General features: G+C 45.4%; 1 protein-coding gene across 8 annotated transcripts in view; it reads left to right on the forward strand.

Annotated features, from left to right (window-relative positions):
- Window positions 1–27,312, forward strand: part of LOC126396484 (ephrin type-B receptor 3-like) — a 62,339-nt gene that overhangs the window by 6,694 nt on the left and 28,333 nt on the right. For all 8 annotated transcript variants that reach the window (XM_050054598.1, XM_050054604.1, XM_050054601.1 and 5 more), the window contains exon 2: window positions 26,065–26,129. In XM_050054598.1, coding sequence (XP_049910555.1) covers window positions 26,065–26,129 — 65 coding nt within the window. The remainder of the gene's footprint in view (window positions 1–26,064; window positions 26,130–27,312) is intronic.

Below are 27,312 nucleotides of genomic sequence, written 5' to 3' on the forward strand. Positions count from 1 at the left end.
AATAGTCGACCAAAAGCACGCACACACACACACACACACACACACACACACACACACACACACACACACACACACACACACACATACACAACACTCAGTGTTCAAAGTGTCAATTGATGCGGTTTTATTGATCGAGCGAATCAGCGCTGCTCAGCCTTTTAAAACCGCACAATCAGGTTTGATGCGGGAGACTGGCTCGCTGTCTTCCTGCTAGAAACCAATTACCAATTCATAAGGGATATTTATCAATGCGTCCTGAATCAATTGGCTGGGTGAAGGATGAGTTCGCTGCTCGTGCAATAGTAACTAATGCACATTGGCCACAAATGGTTCCCAAATAATAATAAGAACAATAAAAATAAAAACAAAAACAAAAACACTAATACTAATAATAATAATAATAATAATAATAATAAAATATTATTGTTATTATTATACACACTATTATTATAATTATTATGATTATTATATCCTGTAAGACAGAATTTAAACTTGCAAAATAATAATAATAATAATAATTAGACACAAATTGCCCCAAACTATTAAGCTGTTTTATTACCCAGGGAATTATAAATAATTTGAAACAAATATGATATGAATAAAAGTGCTCCACTGTATTATTATTATTAATTATTATTTTATTTTTTTATTATTGTTAGTGAACTCAGTCTGACAATGATTTAAAAAAAAGTGTCTTATCATGTTGTTTGCATTTCCAACCTGTAATTCCCAGTCTTGGTGCATTAAAATTTTTAATACTTGCTTTATGGTAACAAATTGGCCCAGCAGTGCAGATCCATGTCCACATTCACAGAAAACAATAAATAAATAAAATAAACCATGTAGACATTGTGCATCACCTTCAGCAGTATCCTGGTGTATTGACCTCGACAGGGAACACAGTCACTCGGTAGGTCATATGCTAGGCAGCGGCCATGTTGAACAGATGTACAGTGACTTAGGTTCAGATTGGCGTAAGGCGCTCAGGAAGAAGGGGGGAGTGCACGGATGACGACATGTTGGGGAGCTGGGGTGGGATGGTACTGGAGGGAGAGGGGGAGAAGCTGTGAGGTGGTGGTGGTGGTGGTGGTTGGGATATATGGGGCAGAGTTGGATCAGAGACCCAGAGAGCAGCAGAGTTGACAGACTTTACAGATGCAACGGGCCTGCGGGAGCGCTCATGTGCACCAACTGATGGTTCACGGCTCATATGGCGGCGGGGAAAGATTCACCGAGCTGGAATTTCACATGTAGGCAAGCAACAGCCGTGTCAGGCCTGCTGGGGCCTTCACACACCAGGAAGTGGACGAAGCAGGATGAATGGTGAAAATAAGGCAGCGGGGGTGACAATAGGGATGTGGTGAAGTCAGGATTTGAGTCTTTAGCAGTGAACTGTGGATTCTTTATTGGAGACAAGACAAAATATGACACTGGGGATGTCGTCAAGTCATGTCCTTTGTGCCACATTTGTTAAGGGCTTCACAACAGGCTGCAAAACAGGATCGACAAAAACAGAAACTAGCAGCAAAATTATACTGTTAGAGAAACATGAGGCTACACATATTATTCTTACAGTAATACAATATGCTTTGTAGGTTGTTAGTGTTACTTTAGCGTGACCTTTACATGTCAATAAATCTTGTTCAGCTGACATATGTCAATGGCTATATATTTATGTGCAACAGCTCTAGGTCACAAGTGCTTGTACTCAAAACAGTTCATACAGTTATTCATATGACACTGTTGAGTGGCACTAATGTAGTTTATAACCGACACAATTAGCACAACAGATACTGTAGTTTACTGCAGTAATACAAACATAACCACACTAATATAGCTGTGTAGTGCTGAAATGAGTCCCGCCTTGGTGAAATTATAGTTGTAATTGCTTCACAGTTAAGTATTTGTGTTCATGAAACAAGCCTATGTCAGCTAAGGATATGCTAAAGATATTTTTTGGGCAATTTCCCAACCTGTATGTGCGTATGCAGCCCGCGTGTATGGCTGTTCTGTGCATGTTATTTGTGTGTGCAGTCCATCCTGGCATCCGACAGAGGGGCCTTGTGGGATGGCAGGTCTTTGACACCCACTGTCGAGAGCAAGCAGGGGAGGGCGAATGTGTCTGGGCCTGCTCACTGCACAGACACACTGCTGGTGTCTGGAGTCAGCAGAGCAGAACAAGGGAGAGACACACACACACACATACACAGACACAGGGAGTGAAAGAGAGTGAGGGAAAGAGAGATTTTCACTAACAGGGAGAGCAAGATGGGTGGTACATCGAGGGGGTAGGAGTGTGTGTGTGTGTTCGGGAGGTTACTGGGGTTGGAGATTGTTTGTGTACACATTGCTTGGCATAAAGTATGTCAGGCTATGCTAAGGTGGACTGAAATGGAAATAAAGGCAGCATATAGAGATGGCGACACCATCCTCTGTCTGAGTCCTTGTCATTAACTAAGAGGTTCAGCTTAAACCTTCATTTAAAACCATTTGCGTAAAGGTTTCCGACCTTATCTCAATCCTTCCTAAACCATTTAAACTCAATGTCTTATTCAGAACCTGTTCATTTTTTGTCATGGGAAAGCCCGGCATATGAAAGTTTTATAGCGTGTGTGCATGTGCGGATGTCTGAGGGGTGTTTCACATTGCTGAGCTGACTAAGACAGGGATGTTCCCCCTCTTTGGTCCTTACTGAACGATATTAATGGCTTTCAAAATACTGGTGAAATGTTTGACATAATATTAATGGCCATCAGAGTTGGCGTTTTATAGGCGCTGTCTGCACCGGATGTCCATAAAGTGCAGCTGAAATTACCATGTGTCAAAATGTCCAGATTATAAAGTGAGTTAGGACCCGCTGTGCTTTCCACCCACTCTCAGCCCACGTCCTGTGACCCCTATCCATAGGTCAGAGGGGGGGTCTGTGTGGATGAATTTGGAGGGGGGCTTGCTCCCCAAGGCTACTCTTGTTCCTTCGCAACAATAGCTGTTCTAACACAATCAAGCTCCAGGGGTTATCCTTTTCAAGTGGCGAATAAAAATACACTGAAAGAGGATGTGTGTATATTTAGAGGGACCGACTGTGCAACTTTCCACGGCTCGTTGACACATATAAACATTCACACAAACACACCAGGTCAAAAGCGCAGTCAGACTGGGTCAGAGGTGCACGCTTGACTTCTTTTTGTCAGCGTGGCCGGCTTACAGATCAGGGTAGTTGTGCTCTTTGCATGTAGGACCTGGGGCACTTGGGAGAGATGACTAGAGGCCTACATGGATATTTGGCAACCATTACACCGCTCGTCACTTGGCGAGCGCAGACGAAGCAGGGATATTCAAAGGAACACAGGGTGGAGTTTTGGGGAGTAGACTTCAGGGCCTCCTCCCACCATTTCTTTACGAGCTACAGTCTCTTGTAACAAATTTTGCCGCTGGAGCAGAAAGAGATCTTTGATATTCGTCTTTAAAAAATAGCCGGTATCTGTCTGATGAGTGGACGCAGCTGTAAAACAGTGTGCCTTGAGGTGGGAGAAAGACCACATCACCTGGTTTCAGCCTGTGCCGGTCTTGTTAAATACAAGACGAAAAAAGGAAGATGAAGGAAATGTGGAGAGAGTTTTTCTTTGTTGGGTTTAACCATAGCTGGATGGTTGGTAGTGGGACGTTTAGCTTCAGGCCTTGTTCCCTTCAAGAGTGGGAAAACAGCTTTTGTTAATTTTCAAACAGCACAGTGTGATGATAGGGAAAGCTTCAAGGGAAAAGCTGAATTCAAGAATGACGTCAAATGTGTGTTATTAACCATAATGCACGTGTTCTCGCACATGCACTATGGTTAACAAGCGTATTCAAACAGTGTGGATTTTACTTGGTAAGGAGTCTGAGTGTGACTGCTGGTGTGCAGTGTTGCAGCAGGCTGCTATTACACCTTATTCTGCCCCACTTCTCATCCTTGGTGTCAAAAACACTCGCCACCTGCACTTCATCTACACTTCAAAAGGCCCACAGGCAAGAGGAGGGCTCCCCACTTCTATTAAATATTTCTCCCTTTTTGTCTTCTTGAGAACAGCAGCAGGTTTAACCAGACCCCTGCTCTCATATCAACAGTGCACCAAATTCGCTCTGAACATCTCAAACCCACTCTCTCCTGCGCAGCTCCCACACGGCGAATCCAACACGTTTCAGCGGCGGTAGCACCAATCACACGTGACCTCCTGTCAAGATATTTACATAATCCCCATGGTTCCACGCTGCAGCCTCCTGAAGGCACTGCCAGCTGTGAGGAGCATTTATTTAACCTCAGCTCAAGTTGGAACAGAGTTTCAGTGACACAGTGACTTTACGTCGGAGTGAGTGGGATATTTAGAGGGCAATGAAATGAAGGTCAAAAACTGTCTGTTACTAAGGCGAGCATTTCACGGGGGCAATCTAGCAAATGTGGAGGTGTTGCTTTTGGTCTTTTGTTACTCAAATGGCCCTAACACCTGTCCATTTGGTGGAGCGGTAGATGGCAGAGGGCTATAAAGTGGTGCGTGTGTGAGGGTGACACAGATACACTCATAAAGTATGCTCTCAGCAGCAGACAGAGGAAGGGAAGGGAGGCCACCCTGTGGGTTTGCCATCAGCTTCAGTCAGTTCACAGAGCTGTTGTTCCACTGTTACAAGACAGTCGGTTTTCCTTCAGACTTTCTTCCTTTTGATGGTAAGATGCAATCAACTGCAACTGAGTTTATTACACAACAAAGTTCTTTTTTTAACACAGGATTTTTCATAATGTCCCAAATATCTGGTCTTCCTTGAACACTGTGCTCAACTGCAAAATTAACTGTTGATTAAAAAGTATAATTCATACATACCATGCAGTTGCAAATATATATTCAGTGTGCACATGCCTGTGTAACACAGTGGTTGTTAGCTGTGATTTTAACAGGGATTTGACAACGAGTGCTGTGAAAGACTAATTGCAATGTGCCAGAAGAAAGCACCGGACAATACGGACTGACCCCCTCCCTCTGTGCCAAGTCAGGCCATAAACAGCTTCCCTTTCCCCTCTCACACCCTATGGAAATCCCTTCTGACCTCCCAACTCACACACACACTTAACACACATGAAGGGTGACAGTTGCTTAATCTCGCAGCCGTACACACGCATGCACGCATTACCTCCGCCCAATACACATGCACACAAGCCGCTGCGAAATCTTCACCCACGCACACACACACCCGCTTCTTCGGGTCAGAGCCCACATCCACATCCACTCGGTCCTCTGCTAATGAATCAATCAGCTGGTTCCATTCATTTCGTCGCTGTCAGACCCCATCGATCAGCCCCTTTCTCCCCCGTCCCAACAGAGCAGCAGGGGAGCTAAGAGATCGAGAGGAGAAGAAGGGGCTTGAAACATCCAGGCAGTTCAAAGACTCCTCATTTCTTATCCGCTTTGGTTCCCCAGAAATATGGTGTTTTGATGGTGTGTAGCAGTGTGTATGTATGTGTGTGAAATGAAAGAGAGAGGAGGGATTAAAAAAAGATCAAGAAGGCAAGACGTCTTCTCCCAGAGTTTATACATGGCATCTGACCTTCCTTTTACCTCTGCGAGACTAGCGTGTAAGCACTGTGGATTCCTGCATCACGGGAAGGCTGGAGATAGCAGGTGGCGGATTTCAGCCAGGTGCAAGCTCGTTCGCTTCCAGGGATGCCCCTTCTTGGCCGTGAGGTGTACACCGCCCCGCCCTGCTCTGGCGTTAGAGCCTCTAGCTTGGCTAGGTGAGCGATGTGTATGGTGGGTCCAACTCTCGCCATGCTCCGCTCCCCCGCCTACTGAGTCAAAGTCAGAAAGGTTATCAGTTATTAAAGCCCCTCAAAGTTGGAGCTGTGTGTGTGTGAGGCCATGCAGAGTGAGAGAGAGGGAGGCGAGAGCGGGGTTTTTCATTTTCAAAAGCCACTTAGTTCTGTTTATTGGCTAGCCGGTTCATTTCAAAAGGTGTTGAGAGAAGCAGCCGCTCAGGCCAGAGGTTGCAGGGAGCCAAGGTCAATTATGTTTAGGTCAGGGGGGGAAAGGAGTGGAGGATAGGTAGGAGGTGGAAGTAGAGGACGAAGGAGTGTGAGGAGTGGAGGAACTGAGCAGCAGTAGGTTCTGAGATTGCGAGATCCATCTGAGCAGAGAAACTGTAATCTCCTGACTTGGACGTTAGCCACCAGCCTAGTCTCCACTTTCACACCATGCAGCTTCCTCCCAGATACAGGAATGTGCCTGTGAGGAGACGTCCATTGCCACCACCAGTACCTTTCACTACCTTCAGTCTCTGTATCTTGCTCACATATACACTGACACTGGTCCCCAGATGAAAGGTCTTGGCTTTGATGCAGTCTGGAAGGAATCTGCCAGCGTTTTTTTTTTTTTTTTAATGAATCTGACAAGCAAGCCAGTGCAGATCAATGAATACATTGTGCGACGATTTCAAGATGCAATCTCCGATAGTGTCAGAATGGTTGAGTCAATGGCAGATGGAACAAAATAATTAGAGTTGAACAAAAGGCAGAGGGAGTGAGTGAGTAAACACAAATCTAATATAAGCAGTGATTGCAAGCTCACCAATAGCTGAGCATTGTGGTTTTATTACCTGCTCACGGTTAAATGCCTGAGAAATTCAAAGCCTTGTTAAACTAGGTTATCAGTGGGAACAAAGCATGGTGTCACTTTTCAACATTTGGGTTCTTTTTATTGAGCGGCAGTGTTTACCTGTGGTTCATATGGTCATTGATTTATATGGACCAATATATTTTATTGCCATTTGATTAGAGGAAGTGTGAGGCTTTATAACTGCAGCACTGGTTTATCAGGTACCACCAACTCCAAGGTCCCTGTATACATTGTGCCAGCCAGACAGCTTGGCGCTCCAACCTGCCAAAGAGGAAGAACCAAAAGGTTCAAGGCTTTCCACCAAAAAAGGTGGGCATTAAGCAAAAATCCTCTGCAGACAAAGCCTCCCTTTATATGCTGTTTACCTTCCCTTTCTTCACCTCCCTGTCACTCTCTTAGGCCTCGTCCCTTTCCCAGCCTTGCTCTCAGTCTATGATCTCTCCGCCCCCTCTCTTAACTGTCATTCTCGTTCTTTGTTCTTTCATCCCATCCTTTTTGTCCATCGTTCTGCCTTCTGCCCCTCTTCGGTTCCCTCCTCTGTGACTTCAGCTTATCACAGTTACAGTAGGTCCTAATTGCAGTATTATTTTCCTTTTCCCTGTTATCTCACGTCCCTGCGATATCAAACTCCCAACAGTGACAGTAAGCAGCTAGCAGACAGATGCTATTTACTGCTCAGCGACCCTTTGTTGTTGCCTACTACTTGATAAGGTCTCGACTGTCAAGAGGACTTCCCCTATTGTGCATGGAGAGAGGAAAGTCTGCAGTTGAAAGGCATTGCAAATGCACATCATCTCCCCTCATTCCACTGACCAAAATTGTTTCCTGACATGACAGGTCTGACATGCACTTTTCTCTCAACACGTCGCCCTCGGCTTTTTCCAAAAAAACATGTTTCTTGCCTGTCAGCTTGGACAATAAAAAAGATTAGCGCGAAGGGAACAGCAGAAAGGGAAGCGAGAGTGCCTCAGTGGGCTGTAACGCAATATGTTGCTTTAGGTGGCAGAGGGTGTCTAAGTGGGAGTCGTGTGAGGTGTCTGGGTTTTAAATACCTCAGCCAAACAGCTTAGAGTGTGAAAACAATCGCCAGAGACATGAAAGAGTGAGCGAGAACACACACGGGGGTCAGATAACCCCTGGGCAGATGGGGATGGTCAAGTGAGGAGAGGAGAAAGGTTGTGGGGGGGGGTTGCAATGTTTATGCCACTAGTGTCAGGAATGAGATACAAAAGCATTACCCCCTGTCCCACTTTTGGCCTCTATAAATCCCCAGGGGTGCAGGAGCTAAAACGGCAGTGATGATTAGAGATTCAATTTGGCTTGCCATCAATCAATGCCACCAAGATCGACAGGATTGCTGCCGATTGCCCACCCTTGCAACCAGATTGGGTTTGTGCCTCTTGGGATTCACGCCCTTTTTTCACGCTTTGTTAATTAAGCGACCAAGCTGCCCCTGCACTTACTTATTTATGAATCTTGGCTTCGACCGGTACTGGAGACCACTTGGTCTCCCCTAATTAGTCCCTCACTAATGGCCCTGCTTCCAGACAATCCATACAGTCTCAATCCAGACCGCCGACCCCCATTCTGTTGGTGCACACACGGAACCGTAACACCCATATGACCTTGAAGTTACACAACCCCACGTTGTCTAGTGTTGTGTTTCTGAGGCACTGGATAAAGTGCCCCACATGGGATAATGAGGCAACACTTAAAAAAAATCAATTTCCATCTCCGTCTGTCTAAGTAATTTCTCACCTGTTCATTAACCCAAGAATAGAGCAGCCCGGATGCGTTGAGCCTCGACAGTCATTAGATATGGAAGAGAACCTGAAGGAACAGAATGGGAGGCTTCATGTTGGTGAAATATTAACACTCTCCCAGAGCAGCGAGGCCTTTGCAGTTTTAACTCCGCCATGATTTATTGATATGTGTATCTTATTTTAAACCAGGGCTTGTTGCAAGGAAAAACAACAGATGTACACTGCTGACTTCACAACACCTTTCTGAATGAAGTATGCCAGTAGCATGACATCATAACTGCAATGCCAGTCTTATAATTACTGTAACTACCAATCAGTCCCTGCAAACACCCTGCCCGAAAGCCTTTTTCCCTTCCTTTCAATGAAGTCACTGTTCAGGGTCAGTAAGCCCATCCGCTGTGGCCTTGTGTGGTGCGGTTTGAATCCCATAAACACCGGTCCCAAGTCAGATTTACTGGCCATCAGCCCTGGGGATTCATTTGTATTCTACCCACTCCTACCCGCTGGTTCAGGGTCAGGGCGATGACTAATCAGGTCAAAGCTGATCCACACCCTGCGGTCGGAGCAGCACCAACCCCACCTAGCTCACTTGGACCACCAAGAGGTCTGGCTGGTGTACTTGCATGTGTGTCGAAGGTAGATGGAACACATATGAGCTGCATGGAAACATTCTGATATTTCTGGTGCATCTCATTTCCTGTGTCCCCTGTTGGGGAGAAAAACAAACTTGCACCTCGTTGTTGTTCATTCCCTTCAGATTGTATCGCCACAGGCCACAACAGAAGTGAACCCAGCTGAACACTTGTGCTAATGGGTGAGCTTAGGCATAAACATTGGGGTTGTTATTTTTTAACTAGCGAAGTTCGCCAGAGGCTGTGTTATAAGGATCACAATAAGGCAGGTGGGTAGGTGAGGAAACTTCTGGGCAAGTTATAAAAAAGTTAACTATTACTTCTCTTGGCCAACTCTGGTGCCAAAACAAGAACCCTGTTATTTCTGTTTACTTGAAATCACACACAGATGGACACTTGTGCATGTATGTTAAAAAAAACCTGTCGCTCTCCTGAATATAGCTCCCCAAACACTGTTGTCTCACCTTCTTTTCTCTGTGGCACAATTTATCCCATCAGTCTCTCTGGTAGTCAAATTATCCACATAATATTATTTCAGAACTGAGTAGCCTGTCAAAGCAGCAAAGGTCAATGTATACACTATTGACTGTCCCTATAACCTGACCTTTTTAACCAATGACCCCACAAACGTATGAACTAAATCCCCGTCCTTTTGTTCTACTTACCATCTTCCTCCTCTGTTATATAAATATTATTTTCAATTTATTTTCCTTGTCCTCCCGAGCCGCCAGACCCCACATTTGGTTTTCTAGGGTGTCTGGCACATCACAATACTCATGCACACACAGACACACACAGACACAGCTGCTGGTGCCTGCCGGTGATAATGTGGCACCTCTATAATACTTCTGTGGTCCTGTTGAAATTCCCAGATGACCTTCTGTGTCCTTGCACACACTCACACACACACACACACACACACACACACACACACACACACACACACACAGATGTCCAATCAAGAGGGAAATCCATGTTTTAGATACAGGAGAATTTGTGTGTGCGTGCGTATATATGTGCGCAAACATGTGTTTCAGCACATAAATCAATGGGTGCCTGGCGGCCTTGTGGCTAGAGCTACTGTGTGTGTGTGTGTGTGTGTGTAGGTAGTGGTGGTGTGGGGTACTGGTGACACTCTGCTCTCTCCTAACTGCCAGCTTTAGTTACACATCAATGAAGGGTGAATAATACATTATCTAGGGTAGCCTATATTTCTCCTACATATCCCAGGAGAAAGACAGAGGAATCGGGAGACAGACAGGTGGCAGAAGGAGAAATATGTACTCTGTATATCTTCCATAGGAAAAAAAACAAGCTTCAGATGTAAAAATATTTAACCTAGAGCTCCCCCTCTACCCCCCCCACTCACCCAATCTCATTTGCCATCCACATCATTCAGCCAAACCATGAAACTTCAACCAACCTCTCTTCCTGTTTAGATAGTGTCCCTCTCCTCCTCCCTTGCACTGATGTACGACCAGCCTCCGTCTCTTAGATTTATGCTGCTGTTTAGGTGCTTTAAGGACAACAGGACACCTTCAGATGAAAGAGGAGTGGAGGCATAAACTCTAGGCCAGTCAGCTGGCGTGGCTTTAGTGGACTTGCTGGAGTGTGTGAGGGTCCTTGAGCATGGATCGGCGATGCAAGTGGTTTTGTAATCATGGCGCGATTATTTAGACATCCATCATACTACGAGCATGACAGGGTGAGTTTCTGTTTGTGTATGTGTGGTACAGAAAGATAGAAAGCTCATTTTGTCTGCGTCTGTGTCAGCCTGTGCTGTGTGTGCGTAAAGCCTCGGCATTTTGGGACTTGCGTCCTTGCCAGTCTGTCTGTTTCTGTGCACGTGTGTGTGCATAGATGTGTGTCCATGTGTGCGTGGTACTAACCGCTGTATGATTTATTCCCTCTTTCTCTGGTGTTGCTGTCTGGGGCCCTCTGTGTGTCATGCCAATGCACAGAGGTCTTTATGTAATTGAAGTGGGCCTCTGAAAACCCCCTGCCATATGGACCCCAGCAGCCTTGTATGTCTGTCTGTCCATCCGTCAATTTCTTTTAATTGCCCAGAGCCCGGATTCTGTGCCGTGGCTATCTATCGAGTGGCTTCTCCATAGGTTAAATACATTAATAAGTAATAAGGTTTGGGACCTCACCAATCCCTGACCATGGTATTGACCAGATAATGCAGAGCTGAGCTGAGAACAGGTAGTGTGTGCGTGCTGTAGTCTGGCTGTAACTTTCCCTGTACTATCATTATTTACATCTAAACTATTTTTCATCCACTTCCTTTTTTATATAAAGGTAAAGCTGCTACCAAATTTCCCATAAGGTGCTGCTACTTTCCCCTTCCACCCTTAGGAGCAAATACAATCCAAAAACAACCCTACATCGTTCTGAGATCATGTTTCTGGAATAGGGGAAGTAAAATGAAGTTTTGCATTGTTTGCAATATAAATGTAGTTATTGTTTTGTGTCGTAAAGTTAATCCCTCTGTGCGCTATAAAGCTGCACAGCCAGGCTCCTGGAATCTGTGTGGCACAAAATATGACGTGTATTTTAGAGGTTAGAGGCTGCCAATCTTCACAGCAGTGACTTTGTTAATTACAACAATTATACTTACGCCTTAAATAAACATGGTAATATTTTTTTTTTTTTTTTGAAGCGATACAACAAATAGCACAACAACTTCTCCTCCTTTTGCCTCAGCTTTTATTTATTTCCTTCAAATTGCATCATATCTCTAGAGTCACATTAAGGTTTTGTTGCATCTGTTGTCAGAATGCTGTCGCGGATGTTTTTTTATTTCCTCATATCATCTTGCACTTGAGTTTATTCCGCAGTGCCACGCTCACACAAAGCCACTTTGCAGGGATGTAATTTAAATGGCTAAAATGTAAATGTAATGTACATGTAAGGTCGAGCAGATATTAGCATTGACATGACCGCATTTTAAGCTTTTTTATGGACGCTCCTGACGCGCTCTCTCAATGCCCGTCTCCTGGCTGCTTCATTACTGGTGCTTTTAGCTGCTAAAGAGGCGAAGTCCATTTGCACAGAGGAGGTCTAACAAGTCAAGTTATTACAGCAGCCAAGTGTGAGATTAATTAACTCAGTGGCGATTAAGAATGCGGGTGCGACGAGAATTTCGGCGGCAAGGGGAGGGGAGAGCATGAGAGAGGGACAAGAGAGAGCTTCCACTCCAACACAGATCAGCGTGATTAATCTCACTCAGCCATTTGCGGGTATGTGGCATCGAAAAACAAAATAGTCATAAATAATAATGATCTTGCCCCTGCACCTCTTACTTTAAGCTAATGATGCCCAATAACAAATAAGCACATTTATCAGCCTCCACCCGCGTGAGAATTGAAATAAAAGCCTGGTCCCCGAAATAAATACACAAACCCTTTTCAGTAATCAATCCGCAGCTGTTTGTCATCATAGGCCATTAACCGTTGCTCACACTGCGAAGGAAGAAAAAAAAGGCAGAAATGACATTGTATACAGCTATCTCATGCAAGAGACTGATGCAGCTGCCAAGGTTTTGCGGGGTGGAAACTTGAACTACTTCACTGCAAAAGCTCCAAAGCTGCTTTGTTAGCTATAGCCAGCAAACGCACACCTAGGAAGGAGGAAAAGACAGAGACGAAATGGGAGTGGTAGCCATTCGTGTGAAGAGGAGATTCTGTCATGAAGGTAGAGATAAAGCAGGAATGAAAGGAAAGATGAAAGGATTAGTGAGAGAAAGAGAAAGGACAAAACCAGACAACCTGCCCAACATCAGTGTGTGCGTGCCATTGTTCCCCTTCCTGTTTGTGGTTGCAACGTTGCATGTACGTACATTTTGATTTTAATTGTTTTACATAAAGCACCACTCCCTAACTTCTTTGAGGATTCAGAGGAAGAGATAGTATTTGTGTTTTCCTGTGTATATGTGTGTATCTTTGTGTATCTGGATTTGCATAGCTGTAACAGATAGGGCGTGTGAGCGTCTAAGGCCTGCAGGGCCCTGACAGGTTGCATTCCTGACTTAAACTACCCTAGTCGCGCTTTTGTTCTCGGCGTCTTTGACCTGAATGGCTAATGACTGGCCGAGCAGGTAAACTGCAACAAGCCCTCTGTCTACTTAACGAGCTGATGTGAGAAGCTCCAATCTGCCCGCAGGGTTTTGCTCGTCACCTGGTCCTCCTTATCCTTCCTTTTGAAAGGAGAGGACAGGGGAGTGGGGGAGAGATGATGTGTATGTGTGATGGTGGTGGGGGTAGAGTATAATTACTCTTCTACTAAAATTCCCCATCTGCTTTTTTTCCTCCTTTTCTTTTTTCCCACCCTCCTCTTTTTTCTTCCTCACAGGTAAATGAGGGCATACCTGGGAAATTAACATGACTGGCGGTGATAATTGACTTGATAATTACCCTGCAACATCTTCATAAATCATAAGTGGTTGCTCGATGAGCCAAAAGACGGCTTTTAGTATGTCTAGCTGGAGTCCACGCTAATGGGGTAGTCCCCAGCTCCTATTTTGGTTCTGTTTTTTGTTTATCCTGTCTGTGCAAGTTTCCGAAGAGACGCAGAAAAGAAAAAAGCAAACCTCAAAGACCTTTGGTCTCTACCACCGCAGTATTTTTTAAACTGTTTTAAAGTAATTGGAAGCCACTGGCATGCAGAAAATGTGGACCGCATTGGGGCTTTGCCCCTCGCTGCAGACGCACAGGCAGCTGTTCCGGGTGTAACAGGAAGTAGCCATCTTTAATTAGATTCAACACGATCATTACGTGCTGCACTGGAAGTGCATTGTAAGGTGATCTGATATGTTGGCAGATGACTGTATTAGGAGAGACTGTATTAAGAGAAACAATGGTAGAGGGAGAGTGTGAGAGAGTGTGTGTGTGTGTGTGTGTGTGTGTGTGTGTGTGTGTGTGTGTGTGTGTGTGTGTGTGTGTGTGTGTGTGAGAGACAGAGAGGGCATGTGTTTGTGAGAGAGACTCAGTGGCTATTGAAACAGAATGGCAAAGCTGGGTGCTAAGCCCTTTTCTTGTGGTGCTCAGCCATTCAAAAAGCCACGGCTTTTATTCAATGCCCGGTTCCAGCTCTTTCTAGGCTACACCCCCAGTGAACAAACAGGATTTGTGTGTGTGTCCGTGTGTGTCTGTGTGCACGTGTGTGTGCGCATGAGCCTTAATAACATGTCTCATTTTCTATTTGTATGTGTGTTGGTGTCATTATTGTTTAAATCATGTATTATGCATAATGTGTATGCATTAGCATTATGTAAGTGTACAGTATGGGCTTGTGTTCCCATGTGATTGAGCTCTGTTTGTCGAGTCAGCCATTGCTGACACACGAAATTGCTTAAAACCTGCTATTAGAGCTGTGAGGTAACTGCTCACACACAATCCGGCTGCACAGGCAGCACAATAGCCCACCTCCTATTGAACAAAAGCATGCATGTGTGTGTGTGTGTGTGTGTGTGTGTGTGTGTGTGTGAATTTGTGCATGCTTATGTTTCTAGTGCCTCTGAGACATTCAGATAATCACCAGCTTCCACCCAAACAGGCAAATTCTCATTCATTCACACAGGTGAGCGTGTGAATGCGCACATACACACACACACAGAGACACAACATTCCCAGCACCAATGAAATGTTTCCATTGAAATTCACACATTACTCCCCAAGGACGAGTTGCTGCTATCACGTTTTCATATGTTTGGTCTGGGAATCTGTGCTGTTATCTTCCGCACAGTCTGTTGCCAGAGCTATCGAGCTGTTATGAATGGACGCCCTGGTTGGCACAGGGGCAGTGGAGCAGGGAAGGAAAGAAGAGGAGAGGAGAGAAGAGAAAATAAAGGACTGGAGAGGAGAGGAGCAGAGAAAAGGACAGCAGTGAAGTAGACGAAAGCTCCCTGCGCTGCAGTACGGCAATGAGCAAAAACAGTTCCCATCAGGCTGCATGTTAAACACAGACACTTCAGGCAGACACACAAACATACACAGGGCATTGTAGACGTCTGCACACACATTCACACGCAGACACGCAGTCTCTGAAGGCCGCTGCATGTCAGCATGCCAAAAACACAGTGGCAATGAAAGAAGCACAGGGGCTGTGGGGAATACAAGAGAGCACATACCAGCTCTCCATCCTCTCCTCTCCCTCCTTCTCTCGCCTCTGTGTCCCATCCTCCCTCCTCAACCCCTCTTTGTTACCTTACTGCCCCCCCCCCCCCTTACCTTTCATTCCCATCTCTTTCTCTGCTTCACTCCCTCCCTTTCTCTCTTTGAATATCTCCTTTTCTTTTGCACTTCCATCTCTCGCTCCCCCCTCGTTCCCCGTTTTTCCACGTCTCCTAGCCTTTTCCTTCTTCCCTCTTCCCCTTTCTGCTTTTGCTGAAATCTAGGGAGACTTACAAGCAACGCTGTATAAATAAGAGTGCGCTGAATTACTTTTTTTTATCACAAGCAACCACACCCAAAGCTGGGAATCTCTTTCTCCTTTTCTCTTTCTCTCTCCACTTGCCTCTCCCTTGCTTATCTAGACAAATAAACCCATATTCAATAGTTATTTCCTTTGTGCTGCGGCTGTATTAGACTGAGGAGTAATGCATTGAAAATGCAAGCGACTGTTGGCACACATCCTATTATTGTTTTCACATGCATTCCTCATTCATTGCTTTTTGCATCTGACGTGGATGTTCCAACATTTCAATTTCACCACTCCGGAGTGACTTATAATCACAAAGAGAGGTTCATTCTCTCTCAAGGACATTTTAACGGTCTATTAATGGACATGCGCTGACCTTGGTGATCAAACATGTGATGTTTAAGCTCCAGTGTGGTCTCTGTAACCACAAGGCCACTCTCCCAAGGAGTCTCTGCTCTCACAAAAGGACACAGAATCAGTAGAAATGTGACGAGGGAGGGGGTCGATGAAGGTAAAGTATAAGGGCAGATTGTTGGCTGCCAACACCCCATTGGCAGACTTGATATGCTAAATGTGACTTTGATGGGGTTAGCGAGTCCTGACACTCACCTGTCACAATGTTAGCCTGCACCGCTAATACCCAAAATCCCTTAGAGAGGCAGAGGCGCCAGGTGAATTTCTGCTCACAGACAGACACAGGCGCTCAGACTGTCTTCCTTGAATAATGACAGAAAGATGCATAGAGAGCAGCTGATGCTTGATGTTGTTTAAACAAATTAATGTGTGTAAACATGGGTGTGTGTATTATACCTGCATGCCCCCCTTTGATTCAATTTAATTAGGTTTTTTTGTTAAGGTTTCGAACACTGAAATGAGACTGTTGAGTAAAAAAAATGAAGCTTATTTCAAGACTTATTAAATCATAATCTATCTTTCCCTCTTCTCGTTTGACCTTTGAGGCACTTCATATTTATTAGCGTCTGTGCTACCTCGCATGATTCTTATCAGGGTTGCGAGTTACGGTGTGCCGTTTGTTCATTAGCCATATCCACCGAGGAGCAGTCCGCAGGTTTGGCCAGACAAAGCAGCAAATCAAAGAATATCGGCGCTGCTTTATCTCATTGAGTAAATTACTCCGCCACCCCCCTTTTATCTCGCTCTCTCTTTGTAGATGAACATATAATGAGGCAATTGTTGAACATCAGTAACAAGCTTTAAGGAAATGCCAAACTACATGGAGTATGAGATGGATAGATGAAGAGACATGTAGGCTATCTGTTCTGGAAGATGTGACAGAATATTTTTCATCATGCTGGCTGTGCAGTTCATGAACTCTGGTTGCAATAAAGTAAAGAATACTTTTAGAAATTCAAGGGATTTTTTTTCTTTTTAAGGGCTGCACCTGACTCAGAAAGTCGAATCAGATTTGGCTATTTAATATTCGACTATCTTTCCTTTTTTCCTCTACAGAGTTTAAGAGTTTGAACAGGGTTCGGCTGGATGTTCAGAATGACAGTGATGTTCATGTAACATAGTAAACAAGCCAAGTTAGCCCTCAAAGCTAATGCGTGCTATTTATGGTAACAACAGATCTGCAATAATTATTTTGCCGACACAAGGTATCAAACAAAAGCGAGACCTTCTTGAAGAGGTGGTCTCGGTCCGGTTACAAACAAACTCTGGTGCGGTTCGTTTTTGGTGAGAATGTGTTCCGACCTCGATCCGAACCAGCTGCAGTCACATGACACTTCCTCTTGCGTCTGTTTCACCAGACTCACCCTGGGTCTGCAGCTGCCTGAACCAAAGTGCAGCATAAATAGCGAGGAGTGCTCACTCTGCAGCTAAATCTGGGGACCAAGAAGCCTCCACCTCCACTGCCCTTGAGCAAGACTCTGAGCCCCCACTAACAAAGGGAGGCAAAAGACAGGGAGTGCAGTTTTTACAGCATATGTTATAAATAGGTGTGGTTGAAAGCGAGATAATTGTGCAGCTGATGTTTGGAGGCGTGTTGCCTGCTTGTTATCTCGGTATGTGTCAAAGAATTCTTTTTATAGAAGTTTGAAATGTGCACCTACGTGTGCTCATGTGTATGTCTGTGATGTATTTGCTCGCCTTTCATCTACGTGGCAGACTAGTAAATCAATCAGAGCTTGCTGAGGTTGCAGTTACACTATATTGTGTTTTAAATATGAATTGTATTCCAGGTATTGCTTCCCCCCCAGGGAGCGTGAGGTGAGGCGGAATGAAATCAACAGCTGTAGTGACACACACACGCACTCCATCATACACAAGCGCACATACAAATAGACAGCCAAATTACTCTGTCTCGCTTCCTTTCTCACTCTGACTAATACAAACATGCACACACGCGCAAATACCCACAAAACTTGACTAGGAGATCCGCATTTCCATATGCAGATCCTTGGGGCAAAAACGAACCTGCTCGCTTGTTTGCATTTTTCAGACGCAGTTGGCTGAGTCATTCGCCAGGAAATCACATCATGGCATCTAGGCGTCTCACGCAGAGGCACACACTGTAATTCATGACTGGAGTCTTATGCTTAAACAGTGTTTACTGTCAGCATTCGATGTTGAATTTTATTGGGGGGGAAAAAAAATATCTGAACCCAGACTGAATTATGAAATGTTGTAAAACAGGGAGAGAGAGGTGTGGAGGATTTTCAGGAAGCATTGTGAATGAAAAATCACTTCACTTATGGCGAAAGGTTGAGGCAATAGTTTCCGTGTTAGGTGATGTAAACATCCTGTGTCCCTACAGAAATCTGGTTCTGTGCCCGTTTCCTGCTGGTGGTTAAACACAGGCAGACCTGATGCCCTCAACGTAATCATTTGCAAATGAGGAACATGCCTTTCCAAAAATGAAATGAAAGTGGTAAATGTGACACCAAACCTTATAAAATCATTGCCACGATGACGCAATACTTGAATCAATTATTACTAAAGTCTGATTTCTTTTAGAACTTTTTCAACCTGTGGAAAAATACAAAAAGTGAAGAGGTAGTTTGCAGTGACATTATCCTCATTTACGGTAAATGTGGGAGTTGTATTTCAATTTCACATGATGTCAGCATCAAACATGAGGCCCCGCTTGCTTGCTTTCCAGTTAGAGGTGAGCTAAAGCACTGGCAGCCCTAATTAGATTTCATATGACAAGGCCAAACATCTCAGTGTCGTAAACCAGCAGGGTCTGGGATGACTGCTTCAGAGGAATATTTTGGTGGTTAATGAAACCCAGTAAACTTCACGTCACGCAGGGAGGCATGGCTGTAAAAAACAAAACAGAGGTGGGGAGGTCTTCTAAGACAGCGGCCCAAAACTGTTATTAAGTCACCGTAGTCTGCATCAGCATTTTTCATGCAGGCAGCACACACACGTGAGGACAGCCGCACACATGTTGCGTAAAGGAGCAGCGAGAGACACGAAGATAAATGTGGAATGTTATGGACGGTGAACAAAAGCTTTCAGATTTCCCCTCTGAGAGCAAAATGTTAAGTGCAGCTCTCACAGTATGGGAAATGAAGCGGTAACTGAAAGGTTGCAGGTTCAAAGCTAGCTCAAGTGTTGAGCTGGAACCACCACGTCAGTCAGCTGTGAGTTAAACTGCATGTCTCTGGCAATCTGCTGCGCTGTTATAACACCAGAGTTTTCATTTTAAAGCAAACAACGACAAAAAAAAAATGCTGATTAGATTGCAGTACGCTAACAGGAGCAGAGATGGCACTCCTGACAAAATGCAGACACTCACACTATCGAGGATTCCCGTTTAACCTTTCCAGAATTGGATTTTTGAAGGTAAATCTAAAGTGCTTCTGTCAGAGAGCAAGTAGGCAATAAAACTAGTGCTAATGGCTCACCCCCCAATCGTGAATGTGAGTGTTTGTGTGTGTGTGTGTGTGTGTATGTGTTATGTTGTCAGTGCTGTTGATGAAGGGGCTGTGACTTATTCAATAGCAGAACACAGAGCCATTCAATGAACCCACGGGACAATGCAGACAGCTGTGAATGCCGGGTCTCGGGCAGGGTGAGGGGTTGGGTGGTTAACTAGGAAGTTGGGGAATAGAAGGGAGAGAATGTGCACATATATGCACACACAAAGGAGTATGGGGGAAGCTGTAGTTTCATTTAAGTCAGTAAGAGAATGTAGTTCAGGGGAGGATAGTGAGTGCAACAGCGAAAAAAGCTTCAGCTCCTAAGTGGCCGACATTAGAGCGACTAATCCTGAGAGGCACAAGGTTAAAAACCACAATGACAACACAGTAAACAAAGCAGAAGCTCCCATTTCAACTGCTGACAATCACGCAAACAGTGACTCAAACAGGCACACATATGACTACTCATACTTATCATAGCATGACGTCTGCCTCCAAACATGCACACATACATGCACACACGCTTTCAAACACACACATGCTGACTAACATGCAGTCACACACACACACACACACACGCCGAGGCACACCTGGTTTTTGCAGACAGCTGCCCTTAGGGCTACCTGTTTGTCAGATCCTCTGTGCTTTGTAATTAGGAGAGTTAGTGAGAGAAGGGGATAGGGAGGGGCAGGGAGGGAAGGAGAGATGAGAGAAAGACGGCGAACCAACGAGAGAAAGGAAAAAAGGAGGGGGTAAAGACAAAGAGGCCCAGTCCATCGGCAGTACAGGAACTAGACTAGACTTCATGAGCCCTTGAAAAAGGCAATACGCTCCTTGGTTGCAGCAGACACACACACACACACACACACACACACACACACACATACACACACACAAACGTACACACACATACAGTCACACATGTAATTTCAAAAAGCAGCTGCACTCGCTCACAATGTCCTCCTTGCTGCGATCAAAGCTCTTTTTTTTTTCCATTTCGACTGCTCTGCTCTGCTCCCTCAAAGCCTCTGACAGAAAAGAACATCGTTGTGTTTGTTTTTGTTTATTTATCACAAGTCCCAGAGTCATCGGGTAAGAGCTGCTTGGCAGAAACTGCCTCTGCAGACACGATAGGCCAAGCACACGGACAAAAAAAAAATAAAATGGCGTGCTGTTACAAACCAAATTGTATTCAGCCCCAAGGTATCTTTTGACGAGGGGAAAATAATTGAGGGCAGGTGCCCAGCGACAAATGCGGAGGGCAGAAACTTGCGTTCATTAGACTCCCCCATTGGGAGAGATGATACGAGAGTGAGACTGAGTGAGAGGCGAAAGAGTGTGGGGAGATAAAAATGAGAGACAAGGAGAGGGAACGAGAGCGTCGGAAAGGTGCTTATTTCCGAGGCACCGGCGGCGTAACCCCGTTAGCGCGCACACACACACGGGACAAACCTCTTGTGTGACAGCCATTACACACACACGGGACAAACCTCTTGTGTGACAGCCATTGTGGGATGACTGACAGTGAGTGGTAGCGGGGTGAAGTATGTGTGAGTGTGTGTGTGTGTGCTGATGGGGAGGGGGGATTTTGTCACGGGGGGACGGGTCCGTTCAGGAATTCCACAGAGGAATCACCTCCTTGGCCTGTCCATGTCGAAGCAACCAATTACCGTGACTGTGTGTGTGTGTGTGTGTGTGTGTGTGTGGTGAAGGGGAGGTCTCGCCATAAAATGGAGGGGACTTCTCCTAATCATCGCACTCTGGCCCCGCACAAAGGCAAAAAGGCTGCTTGGACAATTTGAATTTGAATAGCATCTCTCCTCCTTGCTCTCCTTTTTCTCCCCCCCCCCGTGTCTCTCTCTTCCTCTTTCTCTGCCTCCGCTTCATGTCGGATGACAAAAGAGGAGCCAACAAAGATAGCACAGAAAGCAATCAGGCTAATAGCGCTAATAAGTTGAGCGTGGGGTCCTCGCTCTCAATGTTGACACATTTCACTGTTTCTGTGGCTAAACAGAGGCTCAAGTGTTTGGCAACCAGGCGGCATAGTATTTTAATGGAGTGGCTACCCCATGCCAGGTTGCCATGTGCTTAGTCTGTTTGACTGCGGAAGAATACAACAAAAGCAACTCAGAGAAGAGGTAGGGAGCAGATAATTAACTAGTGGAGAAGCCTGAAGGGAAGTATTCTGAGGGAAGGAAGGAGTCATCGGGGAGGGTTGAAGTTTTTGTTTTTTTTTTATGACTTTTTCTGGCTGAAAACAAAATCCTGCTGTCATCATGTTTCATTAATGCTAGCATGAGAAGACGCCATTTGCTTTCGCACCTATAGAAGGAAACCAAGCTAACAGGAAGCCGTTAAGGCGGCTTTTCGTTTACATCTCAAACTCTGCAACTCTGAAATATCTCCAGGGCTGTCGGGGTAAATCTTCGAGCTGTCTGTGTTTGGTTCGGTTGTCTTTCAGGTGTCATCCGGCGGGGTCACGCTAACAAAGACATGCATGGTAAAAAGCTCATAGTCGCGGCGAGATCCAAGCTAAATCCCTCACCTGTCTGCTCCTATAGCGACCTGGGGACTCAACCCAAAAACGACTGTGCATTCCTCCCTCTCAATAGCCTTTCTTCCCCTTTCCTCTTTCGGTCTTTCTTTTAAGAAGTCTGCTTGTTTGAACAAAGAAATATTTTAAGAGGCTTGTAACTGTGTGTGTGTGTGTGCGTGTGATTGTGTGTGTGTTGGATGAGGCCATAGGGACGAATGCTTCAGTGCCCTCCCCTGTTATTAGGCCTGCCCTGTCATTACGGGATTAAAGTGTAGGGGTTGGCTTTGCGCATGCACGCTTGTGTGTGTGAGTGCGTGCATGTGCACATGTATTTGCCTGCATATGATCTCCCCAAGCCTGTTTGCATTTCTGCACTTTTTCTCACACAATCAAAGTTCGCAGAGAAAACAAAACCGACCCCCCCACACACACACACACACACACACACACACACTCTCCATGTTTGTTATGCTAATCCCAGGTGCATTTGACCTCATTCATAAATAACACTTTACTAAAGGATTCCTCAGGTTACTCAAACAGCGACTCTCTAATTGAATAGTCTTCGTAAGCAGTGGGAGGTTGAAAAACATTCCCCCGTACACCGCGCGTCACATCCATCACGGCGCAGCGTGAAAACACAAGCACAGATATAGAGATCGGCGAAGAAGAGGAGGAGGAGGGTGTAGAGGAAGAGCAAAACGACTAATGAAAAGAGGTCAAAGCTATCACTTCCGAGTGGAGGGAAGAAAGTTGTTGGAGAAAGTGAGTGATAAAAGGGGGGTTAGGTGAAGAGAAAGAGACGGAGAAAGTGAAACGATGGGGAGTTAGACCCATCGTTTCGCAGGGATGATGAGAAAGAGATTGAAAATAAATGAGAAGAAAGTGAAGAGTGCGTGCGAGGAAGATGGATTAAACAGCCTTGTGCATCTGTGTATCCTGATCCTGCGCTACCTCCCACATCTGCATGCTTCACTCTCACTCTGTGTGTGTGTGTGTGTGTGTGTGTGTGTGTGTGTGTTTTACGGCAGTAAATTTGCATGTTCATTTGCCTGATTTACTCTTTCGGCCCCCCCCCCCCTTCTTTACAACCTACAATCTTTCCCTTTCTCATTTTACACTTCCAGGATTTGAGAAAGTGAAGTGAAACGTATGGAGCTAAAAGGCAAACGAGAACACTGTCTGTGTGCAGGGGAGGATCTCATAGCTGCACAATGGCTGTTTCTCCCTCAACTCGTCCTTCTGGTTTTCCCTCCGTTTATTTTTCTTTTTTCTCCTCTCTCGACCAGGCCCATTAGGCAAGCTGCCAGCATGGTCTTAGAAGCTTTCGGAGGTTGTTTTGCTTAAAAAAAAATACCTTTCTCTCTTTAATCTGTCTTACTCTGCCTCTCTCTCATCCTTTATCATCTGTATAGCACGAGTTTGTCGGTTTGGCAGACAGAAACGGTTGCTTTGTGTGTGGGCATATAGCACTTTGTTTTGTTGTCTTTATTCTGTGTGTGTGTGTGTGTGTGTGTGTGTGTGTGTGTGTGTGTGTGTGTGTGTGTGTGTGTGTGTGTGTGTGTGTGTGTGTGCATTTTCTGTTACTGTGCAGGTGTCTGGATTTGCTGAACGGTCATGAATATTGCAGTGTGCCCCTATTGCCTGATGTGTTATTCACACACACAAACATGGTGCGCAGAGACAAACAAGAGACAAACACACACACACACACACACACACACACAGAGGGAGCGGCAGGGTTAGGTCGGGGTCATTCCGTGCTTTTGCTCTGGCCCATTGACTCCGGATTGGTGCTCCACTTTGGGCACAATACAGAGCTTTGCACCAAACACACACACACAATTACACTCCTACATAGACATGCATACACACATTCATACACACACACACACACAGACTGCATGAGGTTAAACAATGCAGATCCATCGAGAAGGGAAGGGTTACTGCTGCACACGCACTCTCGAATGATCCACTGTCTAAACCACTGAGTCAGACGGCACATCTGTGTGTGTGTGTTTTGCATATTTCTCTTTCTGCTTTCCAGCTCTGGTTCTTTCTCTCTCATCTCTGTCTCCCCCCCGCCTCTTTGGCTCTCCCCATATGTCATTGTGTTTCACCGTGTTGTCATTTTCAGCAAGGTCAGCTCTAATGACAAGCCGACGCACACGTACACACGGCCCCAGTCATAATAATAAACACCAGGCGGCGGAGGTGTATAATTTCCACCACAGCGGCTTACCTACCTGCGTAGCTGTCGGTAACAGGTCCAAAATCACACACTGTCATGGTATGAGTCAGGGGAAGTCCCGCAGCTAATGTGCACTGACACAGTTTCTGAGATGAAAACACTAGTAGGCCCTTATTTGCTCAAGAGACAAACGTGGCTCATTGCACCTGGTTACAAAGAGAGCTCTCGGCAAAAGCAGACTGAATTCATGATTTGTTTGAAAGCATTTCCGCTATCAGCACAGAGAGGGAATGGGAAACTGACAGGAAAGAAAGGGAAAGGATTGTTTGTGACAAAGGTTGCGAGCTGGATTTGACCCTGTGCTGCTGGGAGTACATGATATTCACTTGAGCTCCCAGAGCCACTCCCAGAGAGACTGCTCTCGCTGCGTGAACTGGCTCACACTGAAGCTTCCAGACCATTTCGCCTGAGGGCAACAAGCCAAAGCTACATTTGAAATCTGATTGTATGTTGGGTTTTTTTTTTTGCACAGGAAGAGATCTTGCTTTGCCAGGAACTCTCTTGGAAGTCATGTTTTCTCACCGGTGTAATAGGTGCATACACATGTCAGAGACACTGTCACTCAAAGCACGAGGGGATGGAATTCAATGGGAGTTCCCAACTCTCGGAGCATGTCATCTCTTACAGAGCTCGACATAATTCACAAGGGGTCTTTGAGTTCGAGAGGTATTTGCGTTTGTCACCGCCGCTGCTCTTGAACGCAGCACTGGCGGCAGCAGGTATGTGGAGAAGGGGTGGGGAAATCCTCTTTTATTTTGCGCCCATGTCCCATTTCCTGTCAACTTATCAGGCAGGGGGGAAAAAAAATCAAAGAAGAAAGAGGTAGTCAGAGTCAGACAAAACCTCAGAGATTGAGGTGGAGTAGCAAAGTTGGCTGAGAGACTCCTTCAGGTTCATCCCCTGCAACTGAGGCAGGAAAAATGGCACATCTCGCAGCACCTTCCATGACCAGGGACGGTTCAAGCTCACTCTCTGGCAGCGCCGTTTCATCATCTTTTACTATCTTGTACAACAGCGCAGCGGTTGAGATAATAACGGTGGCTGCATACTGTGCCTTGAGCGCCAGGTAGTAAAAGACTCGACATTTATAGTGTTCCTTCCCTGCTCTCACAAAGCCGGCGTCTTTGCCAGGAGAAACAAGAGTGCGGAAAGTGGAGAGGAGAAAGGGGATTTGCAGGGGAGATCCACCATTTTGTGTGTTTGTGTCTATTGTGTACATGATGGTTGTGCGTCCTCTGTGTGTGCCAAGAGACGGGCGTAAAAGGTAAACTTGAAGTGCGTATGTGTTCAAGGATTGACAGAAAGTGAGTCCAATTGAAGCGTATTGACCTCTGTTCCGCTCAAGAGCTCCTCTTTTGTGACACCTAACTTTATAGCCCCCCCCCCCCTCTTCATTCAGGCCTTCTGCTGGGTTATATATCTTGTGCAGTTTTACAACCTGTTACTCTTCGTATGTGTGTGGGTATTATCCAGAGTGTGTGCGTCTGTTGCGGTGCCCTGTGGGAAGCGGAACTGTCTCTCAGTGAGACCTCGCTGTTGTTTCCTTTCCCCTGTATAAAAGCAAACGTCTAATTGAGACTAATTAGCCAGACAAGGCGCTGCAATAAAATGTCACACAATACCTCGCAGATCACCCACCTAGATCTCTGCCTCACTCTCCCACTGTCTCTCGGCCTTCCTGTCACACACAGACGTACACTACCTCTTTGTCTAATTGAATCTAATATCGCTCTGAGCCCGCGCTTTCTGTCATTCAGTTATTCACCCAGTTATCTGAGACAACGTTGGTCAAAGCCTCTTATCTCTTCCGCGGCTCATTTTACAAGTTTTATGACATTGTTGTAAAACTATTGAAAGTTCTATTGATCTCCGCTGTCACACTGTTCCTCTTTGTCTGACCTGGTTGTTTTTTCTTTTTCTGTTTCTGTTCACAGAGACGCTGATGGACACGAAGTGGGCCACGACAGAATTAGCCTGGACTGCACACCCTGAGACCGGGGTGAGTTTACTGTGTACAGTTTGTTTATGTTTGTGTGTGTGTGTAGGATTTAGGGGGATGTATTGGCAGAAATAGGAAGTAATATAATTAGTACTTTTTCTTTTGTGTATAATCATCTCAAAATAAGATTTGTGTTTTCGTTACTGACATAGGGAGTGGGTGCTTGTCTATGGAGAGCGCCATGTTGCACCACCATGTTTCTACAGTAGCCCACAATGGACAAATCAAGACCTGGCACTAGATATGGCACTTTGTGTTTTGGTGGCCACCATGGTTAGAAGCCCCTCCGCAACGATAATGCCTGAAAAATTAATTATTTTTTAACCGGAAACTGCTTTATTTGGAGTTTTTTACCGGCTTTAATCAGTGGGTCAAATTGTTTTGGAGAGGAAGAGGCCACTGCAGATAATTCTGCTCCTGGTAAAAAGTTCCTGAATGTCAAGATTTACAGTTATCAGAGAAAAAAAGTGAGCACAATTTAGCAGGTGCTAGGTTTGCGGCCCGTCTCCAACATGCCAAACAGCGTCAGAGAAATACTGATTTGTAACAGTAAAATGCTTTATTCAGTGTTTCTACCAGTTTAAATCACCAGGTACATTTGTTTTAAAGAGAAGGAGACCTCTGCAGATAATTTTGCACCCACTAAAAACCTCCTGAACAAAGAACACTAAAGGAATCCTAACCGGGTGAAGTTTCATCTGGTTTCAATCTGCACTCCTCACCACTAGATGCCACTAAATCCCCCTCAATAGTACACACTGCTCCATCTGCATGTCTCTTGGTAGTTGAAAAGTCCTGTACACCTTCAACCGGTCAATCACTCAACAGGATATGTTTTGGGATTCAACAGGATGCGCTTTTTAGGGAGCAGAAAAAGATACACTGCAATCCAATTTCACCGACCCGCCCAGTCACAGATGTTCCCTTCCCCTCCCCTCAGAGCACTTACAACATGTGAAAACCGTCAGTTTCCTCGTGAACTAACCTTTCAAACACTAAAATATTTCTTGCCGTTGACCCATTGCACGCCCCGGCATCCAAATCTACCACACACAAAGTGCCAGTGACAGCCCCGTCTTGCTTTCCCATGTGGTCTCTACAATGGCCTAAAGAGGAGCAAAAAGAGTCTTGACCCCTCCTCAGCTACACTTCAAAGACCCCCAGCGCTCCTCCCCTCGCTTTT

Source organism: Epinephelus moara, chromosome 10 (assembly GCF_006386435.1).
Source record: "Epinephelus moara isolate mb chromosome 10, YSFRI_EMoa_1.0, whole genome shotgun sequence".
Taxonomy (NCBI): domain Eukaryota; kingdom Metazoa; phylum Chordata; class Actinopteri; order Perciformes; family Serranidae; genus Epinephelus; species Epinephelus moara.